Genomic DNA, 22,512 nt, shown 5'->3' on the forward strand with positions numbered 1-22,512 from the left:
TGTTGTACTTACTGTTAAAATGTAATAAGAACATACTTTAGAAAGAAAAAGGAATGTGGCCCAAAAGCTGCATGACAGCATTAGGCGTAGCCCCCGTCTCACCTGAGATGCATAAAGTAAACTTTCTGCTCACAACAAGCTACAAATGGAGACCCTGAAGAACAATACTGCAATAACTGATTATTGTCACTGGATTTCAAAATACAAAGCATAGCTTTGTGTAAGTGTAGCATCCTAAGGGGAATTGTGTTCTGTCTTTCTGCTGCTCCTGTAGGTAGTTCTTGAGCTAATTGTTAGTGGCAAGTACAAAGCAGCAAGACCACCTGTGTGTGTTTTGTTACACTTACACTTTCTGCTTAAACAACCTTGCACCTGAGTTTCCCTAAGAAAGGCTACTGTGTTCATTTAAACGAAGCTGAATAATCCTAGCCATGCTCTTGCACTCATGTCCTGCTTTTGGGCTTCCCATAGGCATCTTGTGGGCCATTGTGGGAACAGGGATGCTGGTCTTGATAGACACTTTTTCTAATCTAGCAGTGCTTCTTGTGTTCTCACTATTCGGTTTGTGCTCTGGGTCTGCAGCAGAGAAATTAAATGAAATGTCATTGACTACAGCTCACTTAACAACCAAGGAAGCAACTGGTGTCTCAGCTTGCGTATTTTCTAGAGCTTGGTGGTTCAAGGTCAATTCTGGACTTCCTTTATCCCAGCTATTCATCTTTCTTTGTTTGTTATAGTACAGCCTCTGTGCATCCATTTAAACAGCTGGCAACTGTGTCAGCCCCTTTTCCTTATCACACCTGTCTAAACAGCAGAGAAGGGAACAAGCAGTCAGCACAACTCTGCGGTCCATGTGAAGGAATGTTGCACAAAAAGCTCTGCGCAAAGTAGTGTGTTGTCTTTTTGCTAGGACTGCTTTTGGCACTCTGGGATTTGTGCTAACGTGCCGAACCAGCTGCATGGAATTCTCCCATCTGGATGAGTTCTAAAATTTAGTTAATCCTTGACAGAATCATAGAGGAAACCAGAGTTCCAGCTGGTATGAATTTGAAAATGTTCCTTAAAGACGCAGCGTTACCAAATGATATTTATCAAAATCTAACCACTTCTAACACGACGTGTTTTAACCTGCACTGACCTTAGTTTATATTCTGTCTGTACTGGGTGCTGTGGAGATGTGGAACTGTTCCCCACACTAATCTGTTCAAGGATTTCTAGTACTCCGCTTCCCCTTTGAGAATGGTCAACCTTAAAGTCACAGAAAGTTAGTTGCTAATCTGAAATTAAGTCAATGTTGATTGTCCTATTGTTGATCATCTGTTTACTAAAGTTGTAGCTTGCTGCCTATCTCACCATTCTCCCCAGTCAGCATTTTGAAAGAACCAACGTCTGGGAGAGACAGATTCTTGAGTTAGCTTAGAGAGTCAAGTGTCTGCTGGGAGAGAGCATCTGACTATGAGAATAGAGTGTCACACTGTTAATGTGTTTCATACACTGTGAATTACTGTGGTGTGATGTACTGCTTTCACCTTTCTTACAGAATATTTTGGCTGCCCAGCCATCCCTCTTCTGTTTATAATCACACTAATTTAGGGAGATAGTTGGCAGAGTAAAGACAGGTAGGGAATGGCAAAAATCTAACTCATTCTTCATTAAATTTTATGACTGCAATCTCAAGTCTCCTTGAATGCCAAGTTTCCTGTATAATGTCACAGCCTTGAATGGAAGTGTCAATGGAAACTTCAGTTTAGAAATTTTTGGTCAGCTATCCTTGGCTGTTTTATTGTAGCAATCCTGAAGTAAAGCTTTTAATATACGGCACAAGAAGCCAAAGTTTTCTTAGAAGTAATTTTTACTGTTCAAGTGACAGAGTTATATGAGATTCTAAGAATGAGATGTATGAATGGGAGACGCTAAAAGTATATATACATCTCTCTTTACAAACTATATTATCCTATACAGAATATAGTATAGTATTATTTTCGCGCCATGAGCATTTATATATTTCCTGGTTCATTCTTGATATGAAAGTTCAAAAGCCAACACCTAAATATTATTTGCACCATGTTCTATTATTTGTTTCACTTCCTGCATGCTTGGTTCAGTATAAAAGCAGGGAAAATAATGAAGTTGAGCCCAATTGGTGCACTAACACTCATTAAAGGGCTTTTGATCCAGCAAAGAGACATCCACTAACAGAAGAGGAAGGGAGGTGATTTTTTTTTTTTTTTTTGCCAGTTTTGCTCTACACTACACAACTTTTCACATCACCTTCCACTTTGTTCTGTAGGGTCCCTCAACTCTCTGGCACTTATTTTCAGTGGGGGCTGCAGTTTGGAAGGAGAACTGGCAAGAACCTCCTTCCCTCCTCTTCTGCTGTCAGACTCCTCATTCCATGAGTGCAAGGGTACAAGGTGGATTGCATCCTGTACAATTTATTTGGCATTAATATTAAATCTAAAACTATTTTTTATGGAGGTTCTTGAGTTACTGGTCTCTCAACATAGAATCCAGGACTGCTGGACATACCAGCTAGCAAACCTGCCTCCACAACAGATTATGTCAGCATTGCTGCACCCAAAATACTATATGAATCAAGCGAAGTACAGAGACAAAGGGGAAGAATTAGAGACCACAGGAAGCAACTGAATAACCTATTGACAAACCTCCTTTTGTCTTGGTTTCTGTATTTTTTAAAGAAACTTACTATGCAATGTGAAGTGTCTCCTGCTAGCTGTGAGACCTAGAAACCTTTAAAAAACCCAGATCTCCAGGTTCTCAAGTATCAGTGGGAGCTAAGAGAGCCTTCGTGAGATGTTAGTTGACACAGTTAGTTAGTTAGTTAGTTACAGTGGTACCTCAGGTTAAGAACTTAATTCGTTCTGGAGGTCCGTCCTTAACCTGAAACTGTTCTTAACCTGAGGAACCACTTTAGCTAATGGGGCCTCCTGCTGCCACCGTCACACGATTTCTGTTCTCATCCTGAAGCAAAGTTCTTAACCCGAAGTACTATTTCTGGGTTAGCGGAGTCTATAACCTGAAGCGTCTGTAACCTGAAGCATCTGTAACCCAAGGTACCACTGTAGGTAGTTAGTTAGTTAGTTAGTATACTGCCCTTCATCCGTAGATCTCAGGGCAGTCCACCACATAAAAGTGCAATATGAAAACACAAAATACATGATAAAAACAAGCCTCCCACCAGCCAACTGAACCTCTCTGGAAAGAGCATTCCAGTAATGGGAAGCCACTGCAGAAAAGGCCCATTCTCATGTTACCACCCTCTGGATATCTTGTGGAGGAGGCACACATTCTTTAAAACAATTATAGAATACATCCCCATTTTGATCCCAAGGTTTATTGTGACAGGTGAATCATACATGCCTTGTGATGATATTAGATATTTCATATATACAACAAGGACTCTGGGGAAGACATACAAAGTACAAATCTTCATAACTAAATGTGACATTCTTAGCACATAGTTGAGTAACTTTTTTGTGAGAGAAATGACTGCATTATCATGTGTTCAGTTAGAAGTGTTTTAAATCAGGGGTGAGGAAGCTGTGGCTTTCCAGATGTCAGATGCCAACGCTTATCCTTCTCAGCCAGTGTTGCCATGATGGGAGTTGTAGTCTGGCAACACCTAAAGTGCTTCAGCTTATCTACCCCTGTTTAAAAGAAATATATTTGATTAGACGTTGTGTCCTATAAATCTGATAAATTTATTTTACCAATAAATGATGCCACCTTCTCTGCTTTAAATTCCGTAATACTTTGGGATTCACAAGACCACATCTATCTGTCTTAAAATGCACCTGATGGAAGTCACATAAGGTCTGCCGAATATATATTCCATATGATATATGCTTCCTTTGGGCAATGATCCATATTGTCTGTATTTTTCTGTTAGCAAACATCAATTCAGTAAATAATAATGATGACATCTCACAGCATTCAATGCACTTCTTTGTCTCTGTAATTCCCCCTCCCCCTTCCATAGTGGGCACATCTTCAAAATATGATTGTCATTATTAGGTTCTCTTAGTCATTAGCTTTCCTCTTAAAATCCTTTCCTTATCAGCCAGGACCTTCAGGGGCTGCTTTGTTCCTCTGCTATAAATTCTCTCCAACATCATCTGGTTTTGAAGTCTCCAAAACTGGAGGCTGTAATCTATTATGTCCATCACCTCCCTCCTTTTTATTGTGATGTCTTAAACATAAAACCAGTAATCCAGTGTAATAATATGGCCAGATTGCTGTCCGTTATCACCATAGTTATAGGTCACTTTCATCTTTCTACCAGTTTTTCTTCCATCCTTACATGTTTTCAGAAATTTTATGGAGTTGGATTTTGTTCGTTCACCCATCAGATCTCATATTTTTGTCTCCAGCTGGCATTTCTAACCTGTCTAGAGCCTTTGGTATTATTTCTCTTTTCTCATTTATGTTAATAACACTCTGCAACTTAGTGTGCTCTGTGGATTTCATTAGTATGCCGCTAATCCCATCTTCCATTGCATTAATGAAGATGTTAAACAAAATCAGACCTAGCATCAATCCCTACGGCACCCCACTAAACTCCTGTCCCAAGTTAATATGTTGGGATTTTTCATTTAAACTTCTCTTATTCCCCTGGCTAGTTAAAAAATGTTTATATCCATGCTGATTTAAATTATTTTCTTCAGTGATTGTATCATATACTATTAAAATCCAGAAGCTCTTGCATTTCTTCTACTCATTAGTTCCAGAATTATATCTTAACGTGCTGTCAAGTCTGACTAGCCTACTATTTTATTTCTAACACTGAATTCTTTATGCCTTAATGTAGTTGGTACTCCTCTTCTCAGTCTTCATTGTCTGTTTAAAAATTGGACACATTTATTTATTTGTTTAGACTGAAACTTTAATTAATGTTTATTTTCATTTGTATATCACTCAGATCCTTTAGGAGGAAGTACACACAGCCCTAATTATGCTTTAAAACTTTAGACAGTTTATAGATTCTGCCTTAATTGGTTCTGTAGTGTTTAAAGTCAGGTTGCTTAGTAAGTGAATGGGATCAGTGGTCTTGCTTTTTTGAAATAATGACTTCTCACTGTTCTGTCATGTGTCACTGTGTTTTGGCAGAGAAAGACTTGGTGCATCTCAGCTGAGCAACTTAAAGCACATTCCATGCAGATATATGTAACAGCACCTTGATGGCTTTTTTAAGGAACAGCGGCTTCTTAACAGGTGTTTAGGAGTGGAGAGACAGGGTATGGGTGGTGGTATTTAATTCCTTCTGTTTTTCCATTACAACTCTCCAGCCCTCCATGGGAGTTCCATATAGGGACAAAAGCATGTTTGGAATCCTGCAAGGGAATAAAATGGCAGCCAGGTATGGTGGAAGATCACCCTGTCAACATGAAATAACTTGTGGAATTCACTTTTGCAGTCCAGATCGAATTGGATTGTTAGATGAATCAAAGTTTAATCGAGGAATTACCCAGGGAGTAAGGTTGAATAGCATTAACGTGTATGACTGGAAGCCACACTGTGTCTTGAGTTAGAATCTGCTTTTGGAATGTTTACTTGTGTACTGAACTTGGTGCTGCATGTAGGTTGGGTTTCCTTTATGCAGCAGCATGTTGTACCTCTGATAGAACAGATCTGTGCACTTATTGCTTTCCCTGGATCACTGCATATCACTATGAGCAATCAGCTCTGGTCACTCTTAATTCAGATTCAGGGATATTCATGTGAGTTAATTTGATTCATGAATTTTAACTGAAACACATATATTTCATATCAAAAGAGGCTCAAATGATTGGGTCAATTCACATGTAACATGGTTTTGAGGACCAGGAGCACATTGCAGGATTGAACAATCTCTTGTGGGTCCCCCACTCCCATGCTCAGATTCCTTCCCTCTGTTTCTTGTTTAAGCAGACCAGTGCTTGCCTGGTTCAAATGCAGTAACAATCTAGGAAGGGAAGGAATTGAAGCAGAGGAGAAGGGTCCTAACAGGCCATCAGCACTTTCCAGTTGAAAACATTTCATACAAACTGACCCACAGATGTGAATCAAAAATATTTAGTAGAAAACCAGTTTTTTATATTGCATGTCTAATGAAAAACAATCTCCTTGTTTTCCAAATATAGGACTGTTTTGGCTATTTCACAGGGAGAGGAGAAATGATATTATTCAGTTCGTATATCATAAATACAAAGCCTGCACGTGACATGCTGTGAATCTGTACATCTACCCCCCAAAAGCAGAACAAAACACAATGGCAAAACGGATTCACACATTCTTAAATTATTGAACATGCACCAATTATTTAAGTAAAAACTTTCTGAAAACTCTGTTTGCCCTGGAAAGTTCAATAAAAGATTCCACATTACCAAATGCAATTTCATTGCCATTAGCTAAATACGAGGGACGTAGGAAGAAGGAATTACCATATATTAAATTAAAGGCTCACCACCTTAAAGCTGTAATCCCTTTAGAAAAGATAATTTCTATCTAACTTAATCAGCAAGAGGTCTTTATTGCCTGAAGTTTTAATTGATTTAAACCCTCTATAAGGTCAGAGGTACACATGGCTGACCAGAGGCGGCCAATTAACACATTGTCAGTTGTGCTTATTTACCTTGACTGAACTGTAATGTAGGGCTATTTTTTGGGGAGGGGGTAATCAGTCCTGCTGAATCTTCTGTGAACTTTAACCTCTTAAAGGGCAGCAGTCATTCAGATAGCAGCGTGCAAGAACAAAGGTTTAGTTTATTGTATATTGCCCACTTTTTATTTTAGAGACAGGTGAACTGGGCAAATGATATATATTGTCATTTAATGCCTTGGTTACTTTCGTTTCAGTTTATTTATTTTAAAATGCTGGTAGTGATGAGCCACTGTTAATAATGTAAATTTTTTTTTGATCATATAGCCCAGTGTATATCAATGGGCTCTATTCCATTAAATCCAGCAAATACTATTTGCACTTAAATAGTCTTAGGTCTTTCCATGTGTTTTGCCATGATATTACTTGCCAGATCTACAGAAGCAACATCTTTATTTTAATACATTGCCTGTAAACCATTGTGTGAACCAGGCAAATGTGTCAACAAGAAGCAGGGAGTATGAAACTTCCATTACTACTAATGACTAGGTCTTAAATGTGGCCCAAACTATGTAGAGCAGAGCTTTCCAAACTGTGTGTCGCGACACTTTAGTGTGTTGGTGTGTCGTGCAAACTCTCCCTCAGCTTCTCTCTCGGGGCTGGAGGGGTTGCTTTAACCTTTGGTTTGCTAGTAAAACTGAATTACTGTGCCGTGAAATGATACATGTCTAAAAAGTGTGTCACCAACATTGAAAAGTTTGGAAAGCTCTGATGTGGAGAGCTATGTTCATGGAATAAAAAGAGGCATGAGAAGAAAATGTTTTGCTGAAAAAGCACGTGTTGCACACAGGTGAGCAACATGAGTCTTTGCGGTTTGTTTCCATAGAGAATTTGCTGGTGATACATTTGCTGGATAAGAAATATTGGTCAAGCAGACCTCGTTAACAAGGCTACTTGCCTTCATGTGTGGGCTACAGAGGGAAAGTTGAAAACTTATCATTATTTATTAAGTTATTTGGCGCAATATGTTGTGATAACTTCTTTTGTATGACGTTCATTAGAAAGTTCTTTTTTACCCCCATAAAAACTGAAATTACTCCTTGCCAACAGTGTTGTTTCAGTCCACTGTAGGCAGTTTGACATACCCCAAGGGATGTGACTGTCCCAACATGGGAGGCAGTTGGAAACCCTTCCACCCAGCAGTGCCTCCACACGCAAGTCTTCATGGTTGAAAGCTGCTCATTGACTGGGTAGCCCTGGCAGACTGGAGTCTCCATGCCAGTGTCCACCCAGAATATCTACTTGGACTGGTGCGATTAGGCAGGGAAGAGAAATGATAAAACAACAACTATGGAAGTGTACTTTGAGTTTATGGTCCCCAAAGCGTCTCAAATGAGTTTGCTTCTGTTTGCTTCCTCCCAGACATCGACAGTCTGACCTGCCTCCCCCCCACACTTCCCCCAGCTTTCTGTTCCCCCACAGTACCTTGCCCTGACCTCTAGTGCAGGTGGATGGAATAGGTTGGTGAGCTGGACTCAGCATGGACTGCCAGTTCTACTCTAAACTGGTAACTGAGGCACACTGCTTTTTCTGAATTAAAGCTTGGATCTTGCCTGTCTGAGGACACACTCCACAGTGCCCATGTGGAGGTACCGCAACATTATATGACCCCAGAGGAGGTTGTCCATTGTGCCTTAGTGTGAGAGGCTGCACTGGCCATGCCATTTTGATGGGGAGTGGGCATGCACTCTTAGAGTGACTCTCAGAGAGACTTGGACACACCATCAAGCACAATTGGAATGCTCAGCTTATGAGGCAGAGAGGCAGGCTGCTGCCATTGGGTGCTGCTTGGAAGGAGGCATGTTGATCTAAGTTCGTTGATTAATTTATTGGTATACTCTACCAGTTTCCCCAAGGCACACTAGAGCTCCCTAGTTGTGGTTTATCCCCCAAAAGGACCCTTCTGCCTTTTGTGGGGAATGAACTTGTTCTAGTCTGTCTTCACCTGGCCAAAACAAAGCTAGGGAGGCAAATGCTGGCTTCCAGAGAGAACTTTTGAGATTGGACAGAGTTGGGTTTTCCTAAAGCCAGGCCCTGGTTTAGCTTAGGCTGGATTCATGGGCAGTGAGCACTAGGCACATTTAAGGAACCTAGCAAAGCTTGAGGGATATGGCTGTATGTGGCCAGCCATGATGTGTAAAGAATGAGAAAGGGGAATCATTTTCATTAATTGTGAGGCTTACTCCCCTGAATAAGCCACGTCGCAAAAGCTCCAAGGCTTTTGCCAACTCTGGCAAGGGAGGCTTTTCCACAACCAGCAATGCTCACCCTGGAGTCCCCACAGAAGTGCCATAAAAGAGTAGGAGGCAGTTACACCTTGCCTTGCCTGTGGGCCTGAATAGATGCAGATATAAAGAGCTTTTTTAGTCTTCTGGAAGGGTTAACAATGCTACCTTTAGACTGGCCTGACCTTGTCTGCTTGGAAAACATGTCAAAGCTGATAAATTTACTCATACAATTTGCATATATTTAAAATGAAGCTGTCTGTGGAGGACCCCTCCTGATCTCTGCCTTTCTCCCCGTAGCTCTGGGACTATTGAGAGGCTGAGCCAAGTTGGCTGGGGAAGTTTCTAAATGGCCATTATCGACTCTGAGAGAGAGTAGTCCTTTATTTTCTTTATGTCGTTTCGTGAGTGAAATGCTGCTTTTGCTTCCAGGAATGCTTCCGAATCAAGGCTAGGCAAATTTTAGCCGGGCGTCGTAGCCGGCTGTTAGTACTTTGTGTGTGCCCTGGCCCTTGAAGGGAAGCTATGAAAGTGTTACTTTACAGAGGCTTTCCTCTGCTGTCCACCTTAAAGGATATGTCAAAATGTGCAAAGCACCCACAAAACATACTGGCACTTGCAACAGCTAAATTGGAAAGGCAGCACGGTATAGGGTTGGAAACGCTGTAGACTGGGAAAATTCAGGTCTGCGCATCAGGCCACCGGCATCTTGAGATAGTCTCATGTTGCTTTGAGGTAGACTGGTGTTTCCCAACCTTTGGTTTCCAGCTGTTTTCAGACTACAATTCGCATCATCCCTGACCACTGGTCCTGCTAACTACAGACGGTGAGAGTCGTAGTGCAAAAACAGCTGGAGACTCAAGCTTGGGAAACACTGGGCTAGACCTACTGGAGTGATCTAATATCACAGTGGAGATCACCTTGACCAGCTTAGGGAGTCTGCTAGGCAACAAGGTGGGCACCACACCAACAGCCTCCCTAACTTGTCTCCATAACCCAACCACAAATGTAGGCTCTGTAGCACCACCCCTACGTGGAACAATTTCCTAGTGCTAATAGAATTAATCGTGATGGATTATTGCAACATGTCTCCTCCAACACTTGCGTCTAGGCTGGTGCTGTGCCCAGGTAGGCAAAACAGGATCAAGTCAGCCCCTTCCCCAATTCTCCTACCCAGGTATCAGTTATGCACCCCAGGTAAACCTTATCATCCCACCCTTCCTCAGTCATGCCACCAGCTGCCAGCTAATGGCATGACCATTTCTGGTGGGCACCCTTCATCCTGCCTCATTCTCTCATCCTGACACATTCTCTCAGGACGTGCCCACAAAGTTCCCTGAAGACAACCCCACTACACCTCTCACCGTCCCCTCCATCTTCTCACTCGGGCAAAACCCCTTCCCACCACCTGTCTATAGTCAACTACTGGCCTACTCACCTTGCTTAGTGGTTGCACAGATTGAAAGTGTAGGGAAAACCATGTAGACTATTCTGGGCTCCTTAGAAGAAGGTATGCATATATAGATGAAATAAATTGATAGTGCATGTTTTGGAAACAGCACCCCCTAGCGTCAATTTGTAATAGGCATGCAACTGAAATAAGTAACACCTGAGAAGCCATTTTGTAAAATGGCTGCTATGGGGAAACTAAAGTGAAATCTGAATTGGCCTTATACCTTATTCTGGGCTGTGTCCAGAACGGCAGCTCTGCTCCTGCAACAGACTTCCAGTCAGGCAATGGCATTTTCTTACCTAAACCACTGAGTTGTGTGCTTTTCTGTTACCTTTCAGTTTGCCATCTTAGAATTTGTAAAGAGACAAAGTATTATTTCAGAAAGCAAGGAAGATATATCAGAATTGATGCCAAAAGTTATGCCAGTTTTCTTCAAATTGCTCTTAAGATTTGTTTACAACTTTTTTTGGGGGGGGGGGGGGACACTATATGGGTTAATTTTACCAGAAGTATCCAGGAGACTTTTAAGACGGTGTTATCTTGGTACATATTTCAAAACACTGACAGATATTTTATCAGTAATTAGTATTCATATTATGTCTCAAACAATCTGTTCAAGAATAGGGGAAATGAACTGGTTGAACAGCTCTTTCAAACTGATAATTAATGTTCGGGGTGGGGGGTGTATTTAAAATAGAGGTCAAACAGGAAGTTATTTTTTAGTGGAATAATGTAAATGACCTGCACTGGGGATTCGTCTTGTCTATTGAGTTAACTTTGGGGAAAAACCCTTCTTAAGAAATATATCACCCTTCCAAATAATTTCTTCCTGGATTCATTGCTCATCTTGTCAATATGCCACTTGATAGCTGGCTGGACTCCCTTGTTCAATGGCACATATTTTTAAATAGCACACATCCTCCCTCCCCACTCCCACACATACAAAGACCATTTGTTCTTTTTAACAAAAATATTAATTGCATTTCGTTCTCTTCCATTTTTTGGGTTATATATAGCATGCAAAACAATATTTTAGACATCTTAAACAACTTAAAAATATAGTTGATGGGTGTCAGTTGATCTATTATATTTTCTCTTTCCCGCTGCCTCCCCCTCTTCAGCTGCTAATCATAGAATTTGATTGCCAAATAGTTTTAACATATTCTTCCAATAGCTACATGTGTGAGTCTTCTGTGAGACACAGGCAGTATTATAAGGACAGATTTGGAGTTGCATATGGGTTTGTCACATGGTTTGATTGCCATGTCTTTGAGGACATCAGGTTGTGTTTTTTTTAACACACACACACACACACACACACACACATTCTGCAAATAATTCCCCCAAAATAATTTATGCTAAGATAATTTGTATTATGATACAATTCCAAGTGCTGATCATGATCTTTATAGCCCATTATGGCTTGAGACCATAATTTCTGAAGGGCTCTATTACAAACGAACCTTCTGGCCATTAAGGGAGGCCTTTACCTATTCTGTCTTCCCCTGGTGTCCATTTGTATGGGGACACGGGGAAGGATTTTCTCGATAGCCATGTGCAGGGAGGCTCATTTTTATTGTTTAATGGGACTCTTACTCTATGACTGGGAGTTTGAGTCCAACAACATTTGAAGACAACACATTGGCTACCTTTTACTCTAGTCTCAAGCCTGTTGGAGCTTGAAAGGGGAGAACAAGCACCTTGAATCAAGTCTAGAAGTGAACTGGTAACCAGTAAAGATGGTGAAGGATAAGTGTAATGTAGCATTATAGCTTGGCTCTGGTGAAAGCCCTGGCAACTGCATACTGAAACAACAAATGTTTCTACACCATTTTCAGAAGCAGCAATCTATGTAAATTACAATATATTAATCAAGCCTGGAGGTGGCCAAGCCGTAAGTGACTGATGCTAGATCCAGTTTCTCCAGAAAAGGGTGTAGTTGGTATATAAGATAATAAAACAACAACAAAAACTCTAGGCTGTTATCATCGCTACCACAACACGGGCATCCAAGAGTTGGGCTATACTACAACTGCCTCAAGCCTGTCAGATAAGGCAGTAAAGGTAGAAAAATAAGTGAAATGTTATTTGTTTATACCTCAGTTCATATGAATATTGTGTGAATGGAATTTGCATAGCTCATTTAAATTAAATGCAAAGTAATGCTTAATCTTATGCAAATTTTGCAATATATGTGTATAAAAAGTACACAAATCACAGACAAATTAGCATTGCAAAACTTTTCAACCCTAAACACAACCAATGGCTCTTTAAAAAATATTTGTGAGATTGTCTTATTCGCTGAGGGAAGGGAGGGGAAGAATTACTGTTTGGAGCCAACGTACCACAAGGAATGATGGTGACCCTGGCGTGTCTGCCTTAAATTAATGAGAATTGTTGCTGACTAGAACATGTCACAGTACCTCCTCACCCTACCCCCTGTTTTGTGCACTTGCGAGTTGACAGGTTGTAAACAAATTTACTTGAAATGTGACACAATCTTTTATCGATACCTTGGAAATATTGTGACTTTGTGAGAGGTTAAATTTCCATATTTCTAGCCTTACCTGTTCAGTTCATTGCTGATTTGTCTGAAGGTGATTATGCATACATGGACCTCCATGTATTAACTTTCAAGTTCCAGCTTATTACAGTGCTGTACTTTTTTATGATGCAGCTAAATCCCTGTCAGAAATGACCTTTACTCTGATTTTCTTGCTTCTTTTGTACGAATGTTAAGAGATGATTTTGCAGTATCCTCTCACGGTGAATGTAGAAGACAATTTCACCACTTTTCTTAATGTTTTCCCCCTACTGTTTTCCCTCTCTTCTAGGTGGGAGATGTTCTCTACTGTGCGGGGCAGATTGCCCTAGTGCCATGTACGATGCAACTTGTCAGCGCAGGCGTAGAAGCAGAGGCCTTGGTTTCCTTAAGCCACGTTGAAAAAGTCCTCAAAGCCATGAGCCACAATGCTGAACTCCACCATGTGCTTATGGCAAACTGTTATGTAACTGACAGCAAGTACATTCCTGTCGCTCAAGCTGCTTGGCAGAAGAAATTAAGAGAACTTAAAAAGGTATATGTAATATCAATTTTCGTTCCCCTCCCCACCTGCTTTGAAAATAACAGTTTGTTATTTTCCTCCTAACTTGAAGTCATATCAGAACATTCTCAGTGCATTTCGTTGGGGTTCAAGTAAGACGGATATAATAAGGTTTGATTGAGCTGTTTTGTTCTAGCTCATAAGTGGCTGTGCACGATTGAAACAGAAAATTGCTTAATAGAAAGATATATTCATCACCAAGTTTGTCTTCATCCCCCAAAGCAATAACTGAAAGAACCAACTCCAGCTGGAAACTTTTTGAAAAGTACAGTATTTAGTCAATGTGCCCATATCCTTTCTTCAGGAGGGTGGTTTAGTTTCTCATCATGCTTTATGGGTTCTGCACTTATTTACTTAGATAACTTCAGAGTTCATCTTTTGCTGACTACGTTTCATTTTATTCTGAAGAAGTTTTAAAGTAGTAAGTATCACAGTTATATACCCCTCTGGAATAGCGTGGGACAAAGGCTAGGTTTGTATCAGGAAGGGGAAATTAATGAAAACCACTCCTCCTTCATCACTGGATCTCTGCCCCTTCAGTCTATTAAGATTGAATCTTATGACATTCATAACAACTGGGTGTAGATATAGAGGGTTGGATCCAAAGGTTGTGCAAGCAGAACACAATTGTGCAACCCATCTTTCCACGTCCCTCTTCTCCCTTGGAGCCTCCTGTGTTCCTCAAAAGCCTCATTAGAAGGTCATTTACTCTCCTGGGAGGCTGCAGTTGAAGGAATTGGCACCAATTGTGAAAGTCTTGTCTCAGTAATGGATGAGAGCCAGTAAACTGCAGCTCAAACCAGATAAGACTGGGGCTTCTGTTTATGGTTTGGTAACCTCTAAGTTAGATTATTGCAAGGCATTATACATAGAGCTACCTCTGAAGACAATTCAGAAACTTCAGCTGGTGCAGAATTCAGCTACCAGGTTGCTCACCAGGGCCAAACAGTTTGAGCATATACCTCCAAACCTGTCCCAACTGCACTGGCTGCCAATTTGTTGCCGGGCCCAGTTCAAAGTGCTGGTTTTGACCTATAAAGCCTTAAACAGCTGAGGACTGCATTTCCTCAAGGACTGCCTCTCCCAATATGAACCAACCTGCACCTTGTGATCATCATCTAAGACCCTTATTTGTTTAACTCCTTTCACCCATCTTGCCATTCATCTTCCCAGCTGAGTTATTCTTCCTAGCTGGTTGAGATGCTCTGACTCAACACCTTTGAACATCAGAGGTTGAGCCCCGCTGTTCTCGATACACTGCCTGACTTCTCACTCTACAGCTTTCTGGAATGCAGTCTCTGCTGACAACCCAGACACACGCCATCCTGTTGAACATAAGTTTATTTTGCATCTAAAGCTTCCTTTCAGGCTTATTTGACCATGTATTTTAGAAAGTCTGTGGCGAGTCCTCTCCTCCATCACCATTCTCTAGGCCAGTGATGGCCAAACTTGGCCCTCCAGCTGTTTTGGGACTACAACTCCCACCACCCCTAGCCAACAGGCCCAGTGGTCAGGGATGATGGGAACTGTAGTCCCAAAACAGCTGGAGAGCCAAGTTTGGCCATCACTGCTCTAGGCCAACCCTGTGGCACCTGTAAAGGGCTTGACTCTGAAATAAAGTTTGCTGAAATAATAAACCCATCTTTTTCTTTTTGGATTATCTCTTCAGTTTCATCTGCAGTTTTTTAGCTGTCAAATGACTGTTTCCATCACTTACAAGCTCCATCCACCCAGGTCTTTATTCTTGTTGACATCTGCCATATCATAATTACTTATTGGGATGGGAGAGGAAACAAGTACAACAAAGATAATTATCATCATCATCATCTTGCTGTAACTGCTATTGCTTGATACAAGCAGAAAACTGCTCTAGCAAAATAGCAGTACATTTCCCAACACTATTGTGTGTGTGCACACAGTACCAATTCAGCTTAAATAATGGTCAAATACACTGTAAAAGTAAAAGCAAGCTGAGGATCATCTCAGGAAGTTTAGATTTACAGAGTTTAGAAAATTAGTGTTTCCCTTTATTTATTTATTTACTTATTTAAGATGAAGTCATTTAGAAGTGGCATTTTATGGCTGCAAGATATCATGTCGTCATGGTTTCTAAAATAAACTTCCGGAAAATCTTTAGAAAGTGCTCCAGTTACCGAGCTTACTTCTTTTACTATTTTTGTCCTGTGGTGTGTTGATGCATATGGTCATACTGAAAATTTAGGAGTAACCCCTTGGCAATGGACGCATACAACAGTCAACCTGGAAAGATGCATGCATATTCACAGAAGAGAGAGAAGGGCAATAGAAGAAAGTTCAGGATCCCAATCCCAGAAATTGAGTTAATTTTCACATGCCCATCAGGTATTCAGAGCTTGCAAGGCTCTTGGATCAATCCTACTCAGTATAATATAATTTAAAAATAAACACAGCATTGAAGATAGGCATTTGTATTCCTTTCACGAACCTGCATTTATTATTATTATTATTATTATTATTATTATTATTATTATCATCATCATTATCATTATTACCCCGCACATCAGGCTGGGTTTCCCCAGACACTCCAGGCAGCTTACAACATATATAAAAACAAAATAAAAACATCAGTGCTTAAAAACTTCCCTAAACAGGGCTGCCTTCAGATGTCTTCTAAAAGTCCAATAGTTGTTTTATTTCCTTGACATCTGAAGGGAGGGCGTTCCACAGGGAAGGTGTCACTACCGAGAAGGCCTTCTGCCTGGTTCCCTGTAACTTCCCTTTTCGCAGTTAGAGAACCAGCAGAAGACCCTAATATCCATGTGAATATTGTTTTCTTTGTAGGGTTGTGACGTGTTTCTTGGCAGAGGCTCTGATAGCTCAGTGGTAGAGCATTTGCTTTGCATGTGGAAGGTTCCTGGTTTAGCCTTGGGTATCTCTAGCTAGGGCTTAGGGAGATTTCCACCTGAAATCTTGGAGAGCCACTCACTGCCAGTCAGCATGGACAAAAGTGAGCCAGAAGCTCTGACTCATTATAAGGCAGCTTTCTGAGCCCTGTCCCAGGCCTAGAATTTTCTCTTCTTGAAAATGGCTTGCATTTTCCTCTACTGAAAAAGAAGTAACAATGTCATTATCTAGCATGATGATATTATGAGTGATTTTTGCTAACTCATTCCCTGTAATTATCAATATAAAGAAAATAAACCATATGGGTTGTAGTCCACTTATTTTGGATGGGACAGATGGCATTATTGATTGATGGAAAGATTCCAAATGTTTATAGTATAATGAAATAGCAGCAACTAGTTGCAAGAGTTCATTCTCATTCACTCAGGCATATTATTGAGTTGTGGTTGAACTCTATCATTTACTAACAGCTCTTTAAGGACATTGCAGAGCTGTGTTACATAAAGGGCAACTCTGTGAAAAACTCCCACGATTCCTAGGTGTGGTGTTGTTGTCCCCCAGCTTCAACTAATTGTCTCCTCGTTGCCCTTTCCAGACAAGTGACCAGCTAATGAAATTAAGTGCATGGCAGAGAAGCTAAGTGTGATAGCATCATCACACAATGTGTAATGATACAAAACATGGTGCATTGGGGATGATGGCACGCGAACTGTCTCGTTTCACACATAGGCAAATGTGTAGCATAAATTCTTTGTCTTCTTTGGCGACCGTACATAGGCTGCAATAAATATAACATTTGGTTTTGATATGGAAGGCAGTAGTTCTAATCTTATTTATTGTTTTCTTCTGCTTTTGATGGGTGTTGTCTGGAAAAGCAACCTAGTTTATTTTTAAAAAATAATAATCAATAGATAAATAAATAATTTTCATCAAATAATGAAGCTCACTGGGGACTCTTGCACCAGTCACTGAGCAATTGCCTGTCCTGTTTGTCAGAAACTTTTGCATGATTCAAATTACAGATATAATTCACGTCGTACTATTAAAACTGCTTCACCAAGCGCTTCTGTATGGAATCAGATTCCAAGGAAGGAGATTTTGACTAAACATTAGAAAGAACTTTCTGAAAGTAAGAGCTGTTTGACACTGGAATGGAATATGATGGATTCTCCTTCACTGGAGGTTTTTAAGCAGAGGTTGAGTGACCATCGGTCAGGGATTCTTTAGCTGTGGTTCCTGCATTTCAGGGGGTTGAACAAGTCAACACTTAGGGTCCCTTCCAACTCTACAATTATATGATGCACAAAAGCCAGGTCAGATCATTCTGTTTTTGTCACATAGAGTGTAACGAAAACCAAAGGTATTGGCTTTCTTTTTGCATGAAAAGTGGTGTACTAAGAAAACAGTGATGATTATTTGGGATGGTGGCATCGGAATCGCATTCCACTATATCTGGAAAGCCTGGATAGGTTGGAAGTTATTTCCTACCTCCCTTTATCCCCATCCCTATGTCACCTACCAGCAGAACTGCTGCTTCTCCTGGCCTCAGAGAATGTATACATTGGCGGCGGCTGCAGTAGCAGCAGCAAGCAAAGGAAGGGATGAGACAGGAAGGAGCCAAGCAGGGAGGGAAGTGGATGTAGCAAATCAAGATGGGGGAGCCGAGGGTGAGGATTGGAACATAGTAGAACCAGTAATTGGGCAGGTGGTGAATGGGTGGGATGGCTAGGGAGTGGGAGCCGAAGAGTAAGAGGAAATGGGAAAGAGGTTGGGCCCATCTCTTCACCTGAAACTACAAGAACCTCCTGGGGACAATGCGGATCTCTTAGACTTTGCATTGCATCCACTCAATCACTGTATCCTTGGAAGAATCACAGAACAGCAGCAGAAAAATTAATCACGTTGCTCTCCTTTTTAGAAAATCTCTTGTGGTTATATTAATGTAGCTGGTCATGCTATTGAGGGGAAACCAATTAGTTTGAAAGATATTTCTATAAGCTTCTATGAGGTCCCGTATAAATTCCGTTGAAAAGTTATAGATATAATTAGCTAGTATCTTCTGCCATATCAGGATTGTGGCATTTATTCTGCATTGAAATGTTGTGAATGTTCATTGACTCTAGCATTTAAAAAGCAAGATTCCTGTGAGCTCATGTACAAAACATCCAGTAAGGGTGAGACTTTCATCTTGTGTCTTACAAATTTCATTTCCCAAGGGCCAGAATTTTTTTAAAAAACGCTTTTGTATTCTTGTGAGGTAATTATAACGTAAATATTTAACACAGGTCACACTTAGATAGAACTCTAAATGTCTTTGGAATTGCTGTGCCTTTTGAAACTGGTCCACAAAGGAACATAAAAAGATTGTAATGCTTTTAAAAAAGCAAACAGATAAGAATAATCAGGGGAAATAGGTCAGTGAATTATGCTATACATTTTGAGAAAGCTGCATAGATTGCAGCATTTATAATTGAACATAGTCACTGAAAGAACGATGAAATGGCGAACAATGAAGGACATGGCCTAAATGGCTTTAACTATAGCCTTTAAAAAATGTATAAAAATGCATGAGATTAATACATGAGAGACAGAAGAGAGTGTTTGGCGGGAACAAGGTGAGGATTGATTCGAACTCCCCTTTCACATTTGTGTCATCTTTATTTCAGTATTACTTTTATTGTAAGAACCTTTTAATTGTACCCTGCTTTCCTAAAGTAGACTAAGGATAAGCCAGATAAATAAACAAAACAATAACAAAACTCATGATTACCAGGATGAATAAATACTGTATTGTATTCTGAAGGGCAGCATGGGTGGGTGGAACTCTGAGCAATAGTACTAAAGGGGGAGGGTATACCTGTGGCAAGGTCCTGCTTTCCAGAGTGGTGCTGTTATGCATGCTCGTGGCAGGTGGATGGGAGCGTGGAGAGAGGGAGCATAGCAAGGAAGCTTCTTGCTAAGCCAAGAAAGAGGATTTATGGGAAGGACTCAGACTGCAGGGAAATGTTTAAGCCCTGCCCCAGTGGTAACATATGAGCCCTCAGGCCTCGCCAATTCAGGACCAACCCATTCCGAATCTCACATGTTCATGCAGGTCTGCCAATTTCTAGTACAGATGGTGGGCTTTAAACAAGCTCAGTGATGCTCTGTTCATATGGAAGTGCTGGAAATAGGTACCTCCAGCATGGTGTCATCTGTAAAATGTCATAGCAGGAAAATCTCTTGCCTCCAGGACATCTTTCAGCAAGAGGGTCCCATACCCTATTTAGATAGTGAATATTTCCATGATACCTGCTAAAATGGAGACAGTTATATTTACTCTAGCAAGGGGAAGCAAGGCATTCTATTCCCCTCACCACGTACTTTCTGTCTGTCCCCCCAAACTGGCAGTCTTTGGCTACTGAGCATGCCCAGTCCTCACTGATGTGTTTTGAGAAATCCTCCCTTAAGTTTGCAGTTTTGCAGTCGTCAGAGTTCCAGTGAAAATACTGATACATCTCTCTTTTTATCTGTTATGGCCTTACCTCTTTCAACATTCACCACCTGACTTTGCCATTTCAAGAAATGAGGTCTTGAAGGGCTTCAAAGAAAGGAGACCATTGCTCTCTCACTGAGAATCTGTCCAGATCTGTAAGAACATGTCTGTATAATGTTTGCTATGGAATAGAGAAGATGTGTCCAGGCCATGGGAGAACAGTTCAAGGTGATTTTTTTTCCCCAGAGACAGTTCCACAGCCTTGCCTCCCCAGGAGCTCAGTGTGTTCTGTTCCTTTATTTATAGTGCTCAGTGTCCACTTACCTTATTAATTTACTCATTTTGAATTATATCTGTGTCAATTTTACCTGCCACTCTGAAATGCCAGGGACCCTGACTAAAAACGCTTCTATTTGGAAGTCGGCCACATTGAGTTCCAAGGAGCTTACTGCCAAATAATTGGGCTTTGGAAATGTGAGATACAAAAGTAGTATATCTGGTCCTTTTTGTTTTGCTCTCATTCAGGCCTGGATACTTACAGTGACTTGAATGTGAACTACTGCTATTTTAATGCTGCTTTAAACTTTCACACAGCACACAGTGCCAGCCACTGACCCAGCAACATGTATGCCAGCTCAGCAGTGAATAATCACTTTAACTGCTCTGTGTTTTTCTTCTTCATCCATGAAGCAGAATAAATGCTTTTGGCTTGTATAATGCATTCTTATAGCACTCTGTCAGATCTCTTGTTTGTGATTTGGGGTTTTCATAACCCCCACTCACCACTCACTCTTGTGTGTGGGGGTCTGTCTGGAAAAAAATAAGAGAATATATATATATCTGCCTTACAGTGAAATCATATAACAGATCTACTCAAATGGAAGTCCTATTGAGCTCAGCTGGGCTTTCTCTCTGATAAGTAAGTCTAGAACTGCAGATTTTGCTTTGTATAGATCTGTAGTGTTGACCTGCAAAAATTAGCATAGTACTCATAATTAGTTATTTATAACAACAAGCCTTTAGTTTTCAGTATAAAGTCTAACAGGTATTTTTTGTTGTTGTTAAAAAAAAGGTTGTCCACTTAAGTACTAATAAACGAGTAACAAAGCACTGACGTATGTTGAGTTTAGCATTGCAACAGGTTAGTCATCGGTCAATGGGAACCTCAGTTTACACTAACTGCAGTTGAGCAATTAAAATGTTGGCTTCCAGTGTCTAGAGATTGACATGGGAAACTGCTGAGCCTATTAGCTCTTTCGGCAGCCTTTGCTACCATGGGTGTTTATCACAACCAATGGACCTGGCAAGCTTTCTTGGCACTCCTTTTGAGGGCTTGCATTCCTTCCTGGCAGGAAGCTGGTGATAGTGAGAGGTTGCGGTTAATTACCCCAGGACCTTCCCTCTGGGCCAACCATTTATAGTTGCTGCTTGGTCCAAAGTTTTTAAGAGCGAATTTGTAGCTGATTGTCCACACCTTCAGCCACATGTCACTGTTATTAGAGAGTGGGTGTGGGATTTTCCTTTGCATTCTAATGGTGGATTGTGCCCAGACTGAGAAGAGTTGCTGTGGTCCCTAGGTACCCTCATGATTGTCTATCCAGCCAATGTCAGAGTTATGAACATTTGGAAGGAGATAGGCCTTTCACAGCTTTTCTTGCTTTTCTTTTCTTTTTGTATTTAATGCCCAGTATTTCAGAATTCTCCTTTTGTGGGAGTACAGGAGACTAGAAGAGGAACTAAATGTTGAGTTATGGCAAACTTGGTTACTGTGATGAAATTTTGTCCGCAGCTAATGGACAGAACTTTGACATATTGTACCATTGTCTCTTGCTGCCCCATCTCTCCTCTGAACTGAGCTGGCAGACTGACAGCTCACACAAGTTAGAAGTGGTGTCATGCAGCAGATGGCTCCCTACTCACGTCCACCATGGTGGTGGTACTAAGACTGGGCCGTCGCCTATTGTCAAGGTTTAAGCTGCTCCTGCAACTTCATATTTGAACTATTGCTATACTAGTTACCATATTTTTCTATGTATAAGGCGCACCCTATTTGGGGGGACTCAGTATTAAGAAAATTGGGGGGGGGTTGCACAGAATTGTTGAGCTTTGGGGGGATTTCCCAGAGATGTTAAGCTTTTTGGGTGGGTGTCAAAAATCGCTCCCACAAAGGGCCAACGCTTACACTCGCACGCATACCCGAATAAACCTATTGTCAGCCTTCTCAGTGCAAGCAGCCGCCAATCGCACTGCTGATTGCCGCAGCAACACATCATCGGCACCAGCCCTTGCCGCATCAAACAAACACCCACCCTAGCACCGCTACAAATCTCCTGCTCACGGCTACACCCAATCTCCCGTCCCACCAATGCACCCAACTTTTTAACATACTTTTTCAGTAAAAAAAAAAATCACCTTATACACAGAAAAACCAGTATATGAATAAATGTTGCACTTGTCATAGAATATCTGTTAGTTTTTGAGAAAGTATTGAATATCCGAGAGTGTGACAATGACCTCTCCCCACCCCCACCCCATGAATTCAGGCATGAGAAGCTGCCTTATGCTGAATCAGACCACTGGTTCATCTAGCTCAGTATTGTCTGCCTTGAGTAGTAGAGGCATTCAAGGATTTCAGATGGGATCTCTCCCAGCCCTACTTGAAGATCCTGGGGATTGACCCTGGAGCTTCCTGAATGCAACTCAGGTGCTCTGCC

At 41.1% G+C, this 22,512-nt stretch overlaps 1 protein-coding gene across 2 annotated transcripts in view; it reads left to right on the plus strand.

Annotated features, from left to right (window-relative positions):
* Positions 1-22,512, plus strand: part of DPH6 (diphthamine biosynthesis 6) — a 234,274-nt gene that overhangs the window by 153,189 nt on the left and 58,573 nt on the right. The window contains exon 13 of one of the 2 annotated variants that reach the window (XM_083452645.1): positions 13,171-13,413. The exons of the other annotated variant lie outside the window; for it this stretch is intronic. Coding sequence (XP_083308771.1) covers positions 13,171-13,413 — 243 coding nt within the window. The remainder of the gene's footprint in view (positions 1-13,170; positions 13,414-22,512) is intronic. 2 annotated transcript variants of the gene reach the window in all.

The sequence above is a fragment of the Podarcis tiliguerta genome (genome assembly GCF_965153285.1).
Source record: "Podarcis tiliguerta genome assembly, chromosome: 1".
Taxonomy (NCBI): Eukaryota; Metazoa; Chordata; class Lepidosauria; order Squamata; family Lacertidae; genus Podarcis; species Podarcis tiliguerta.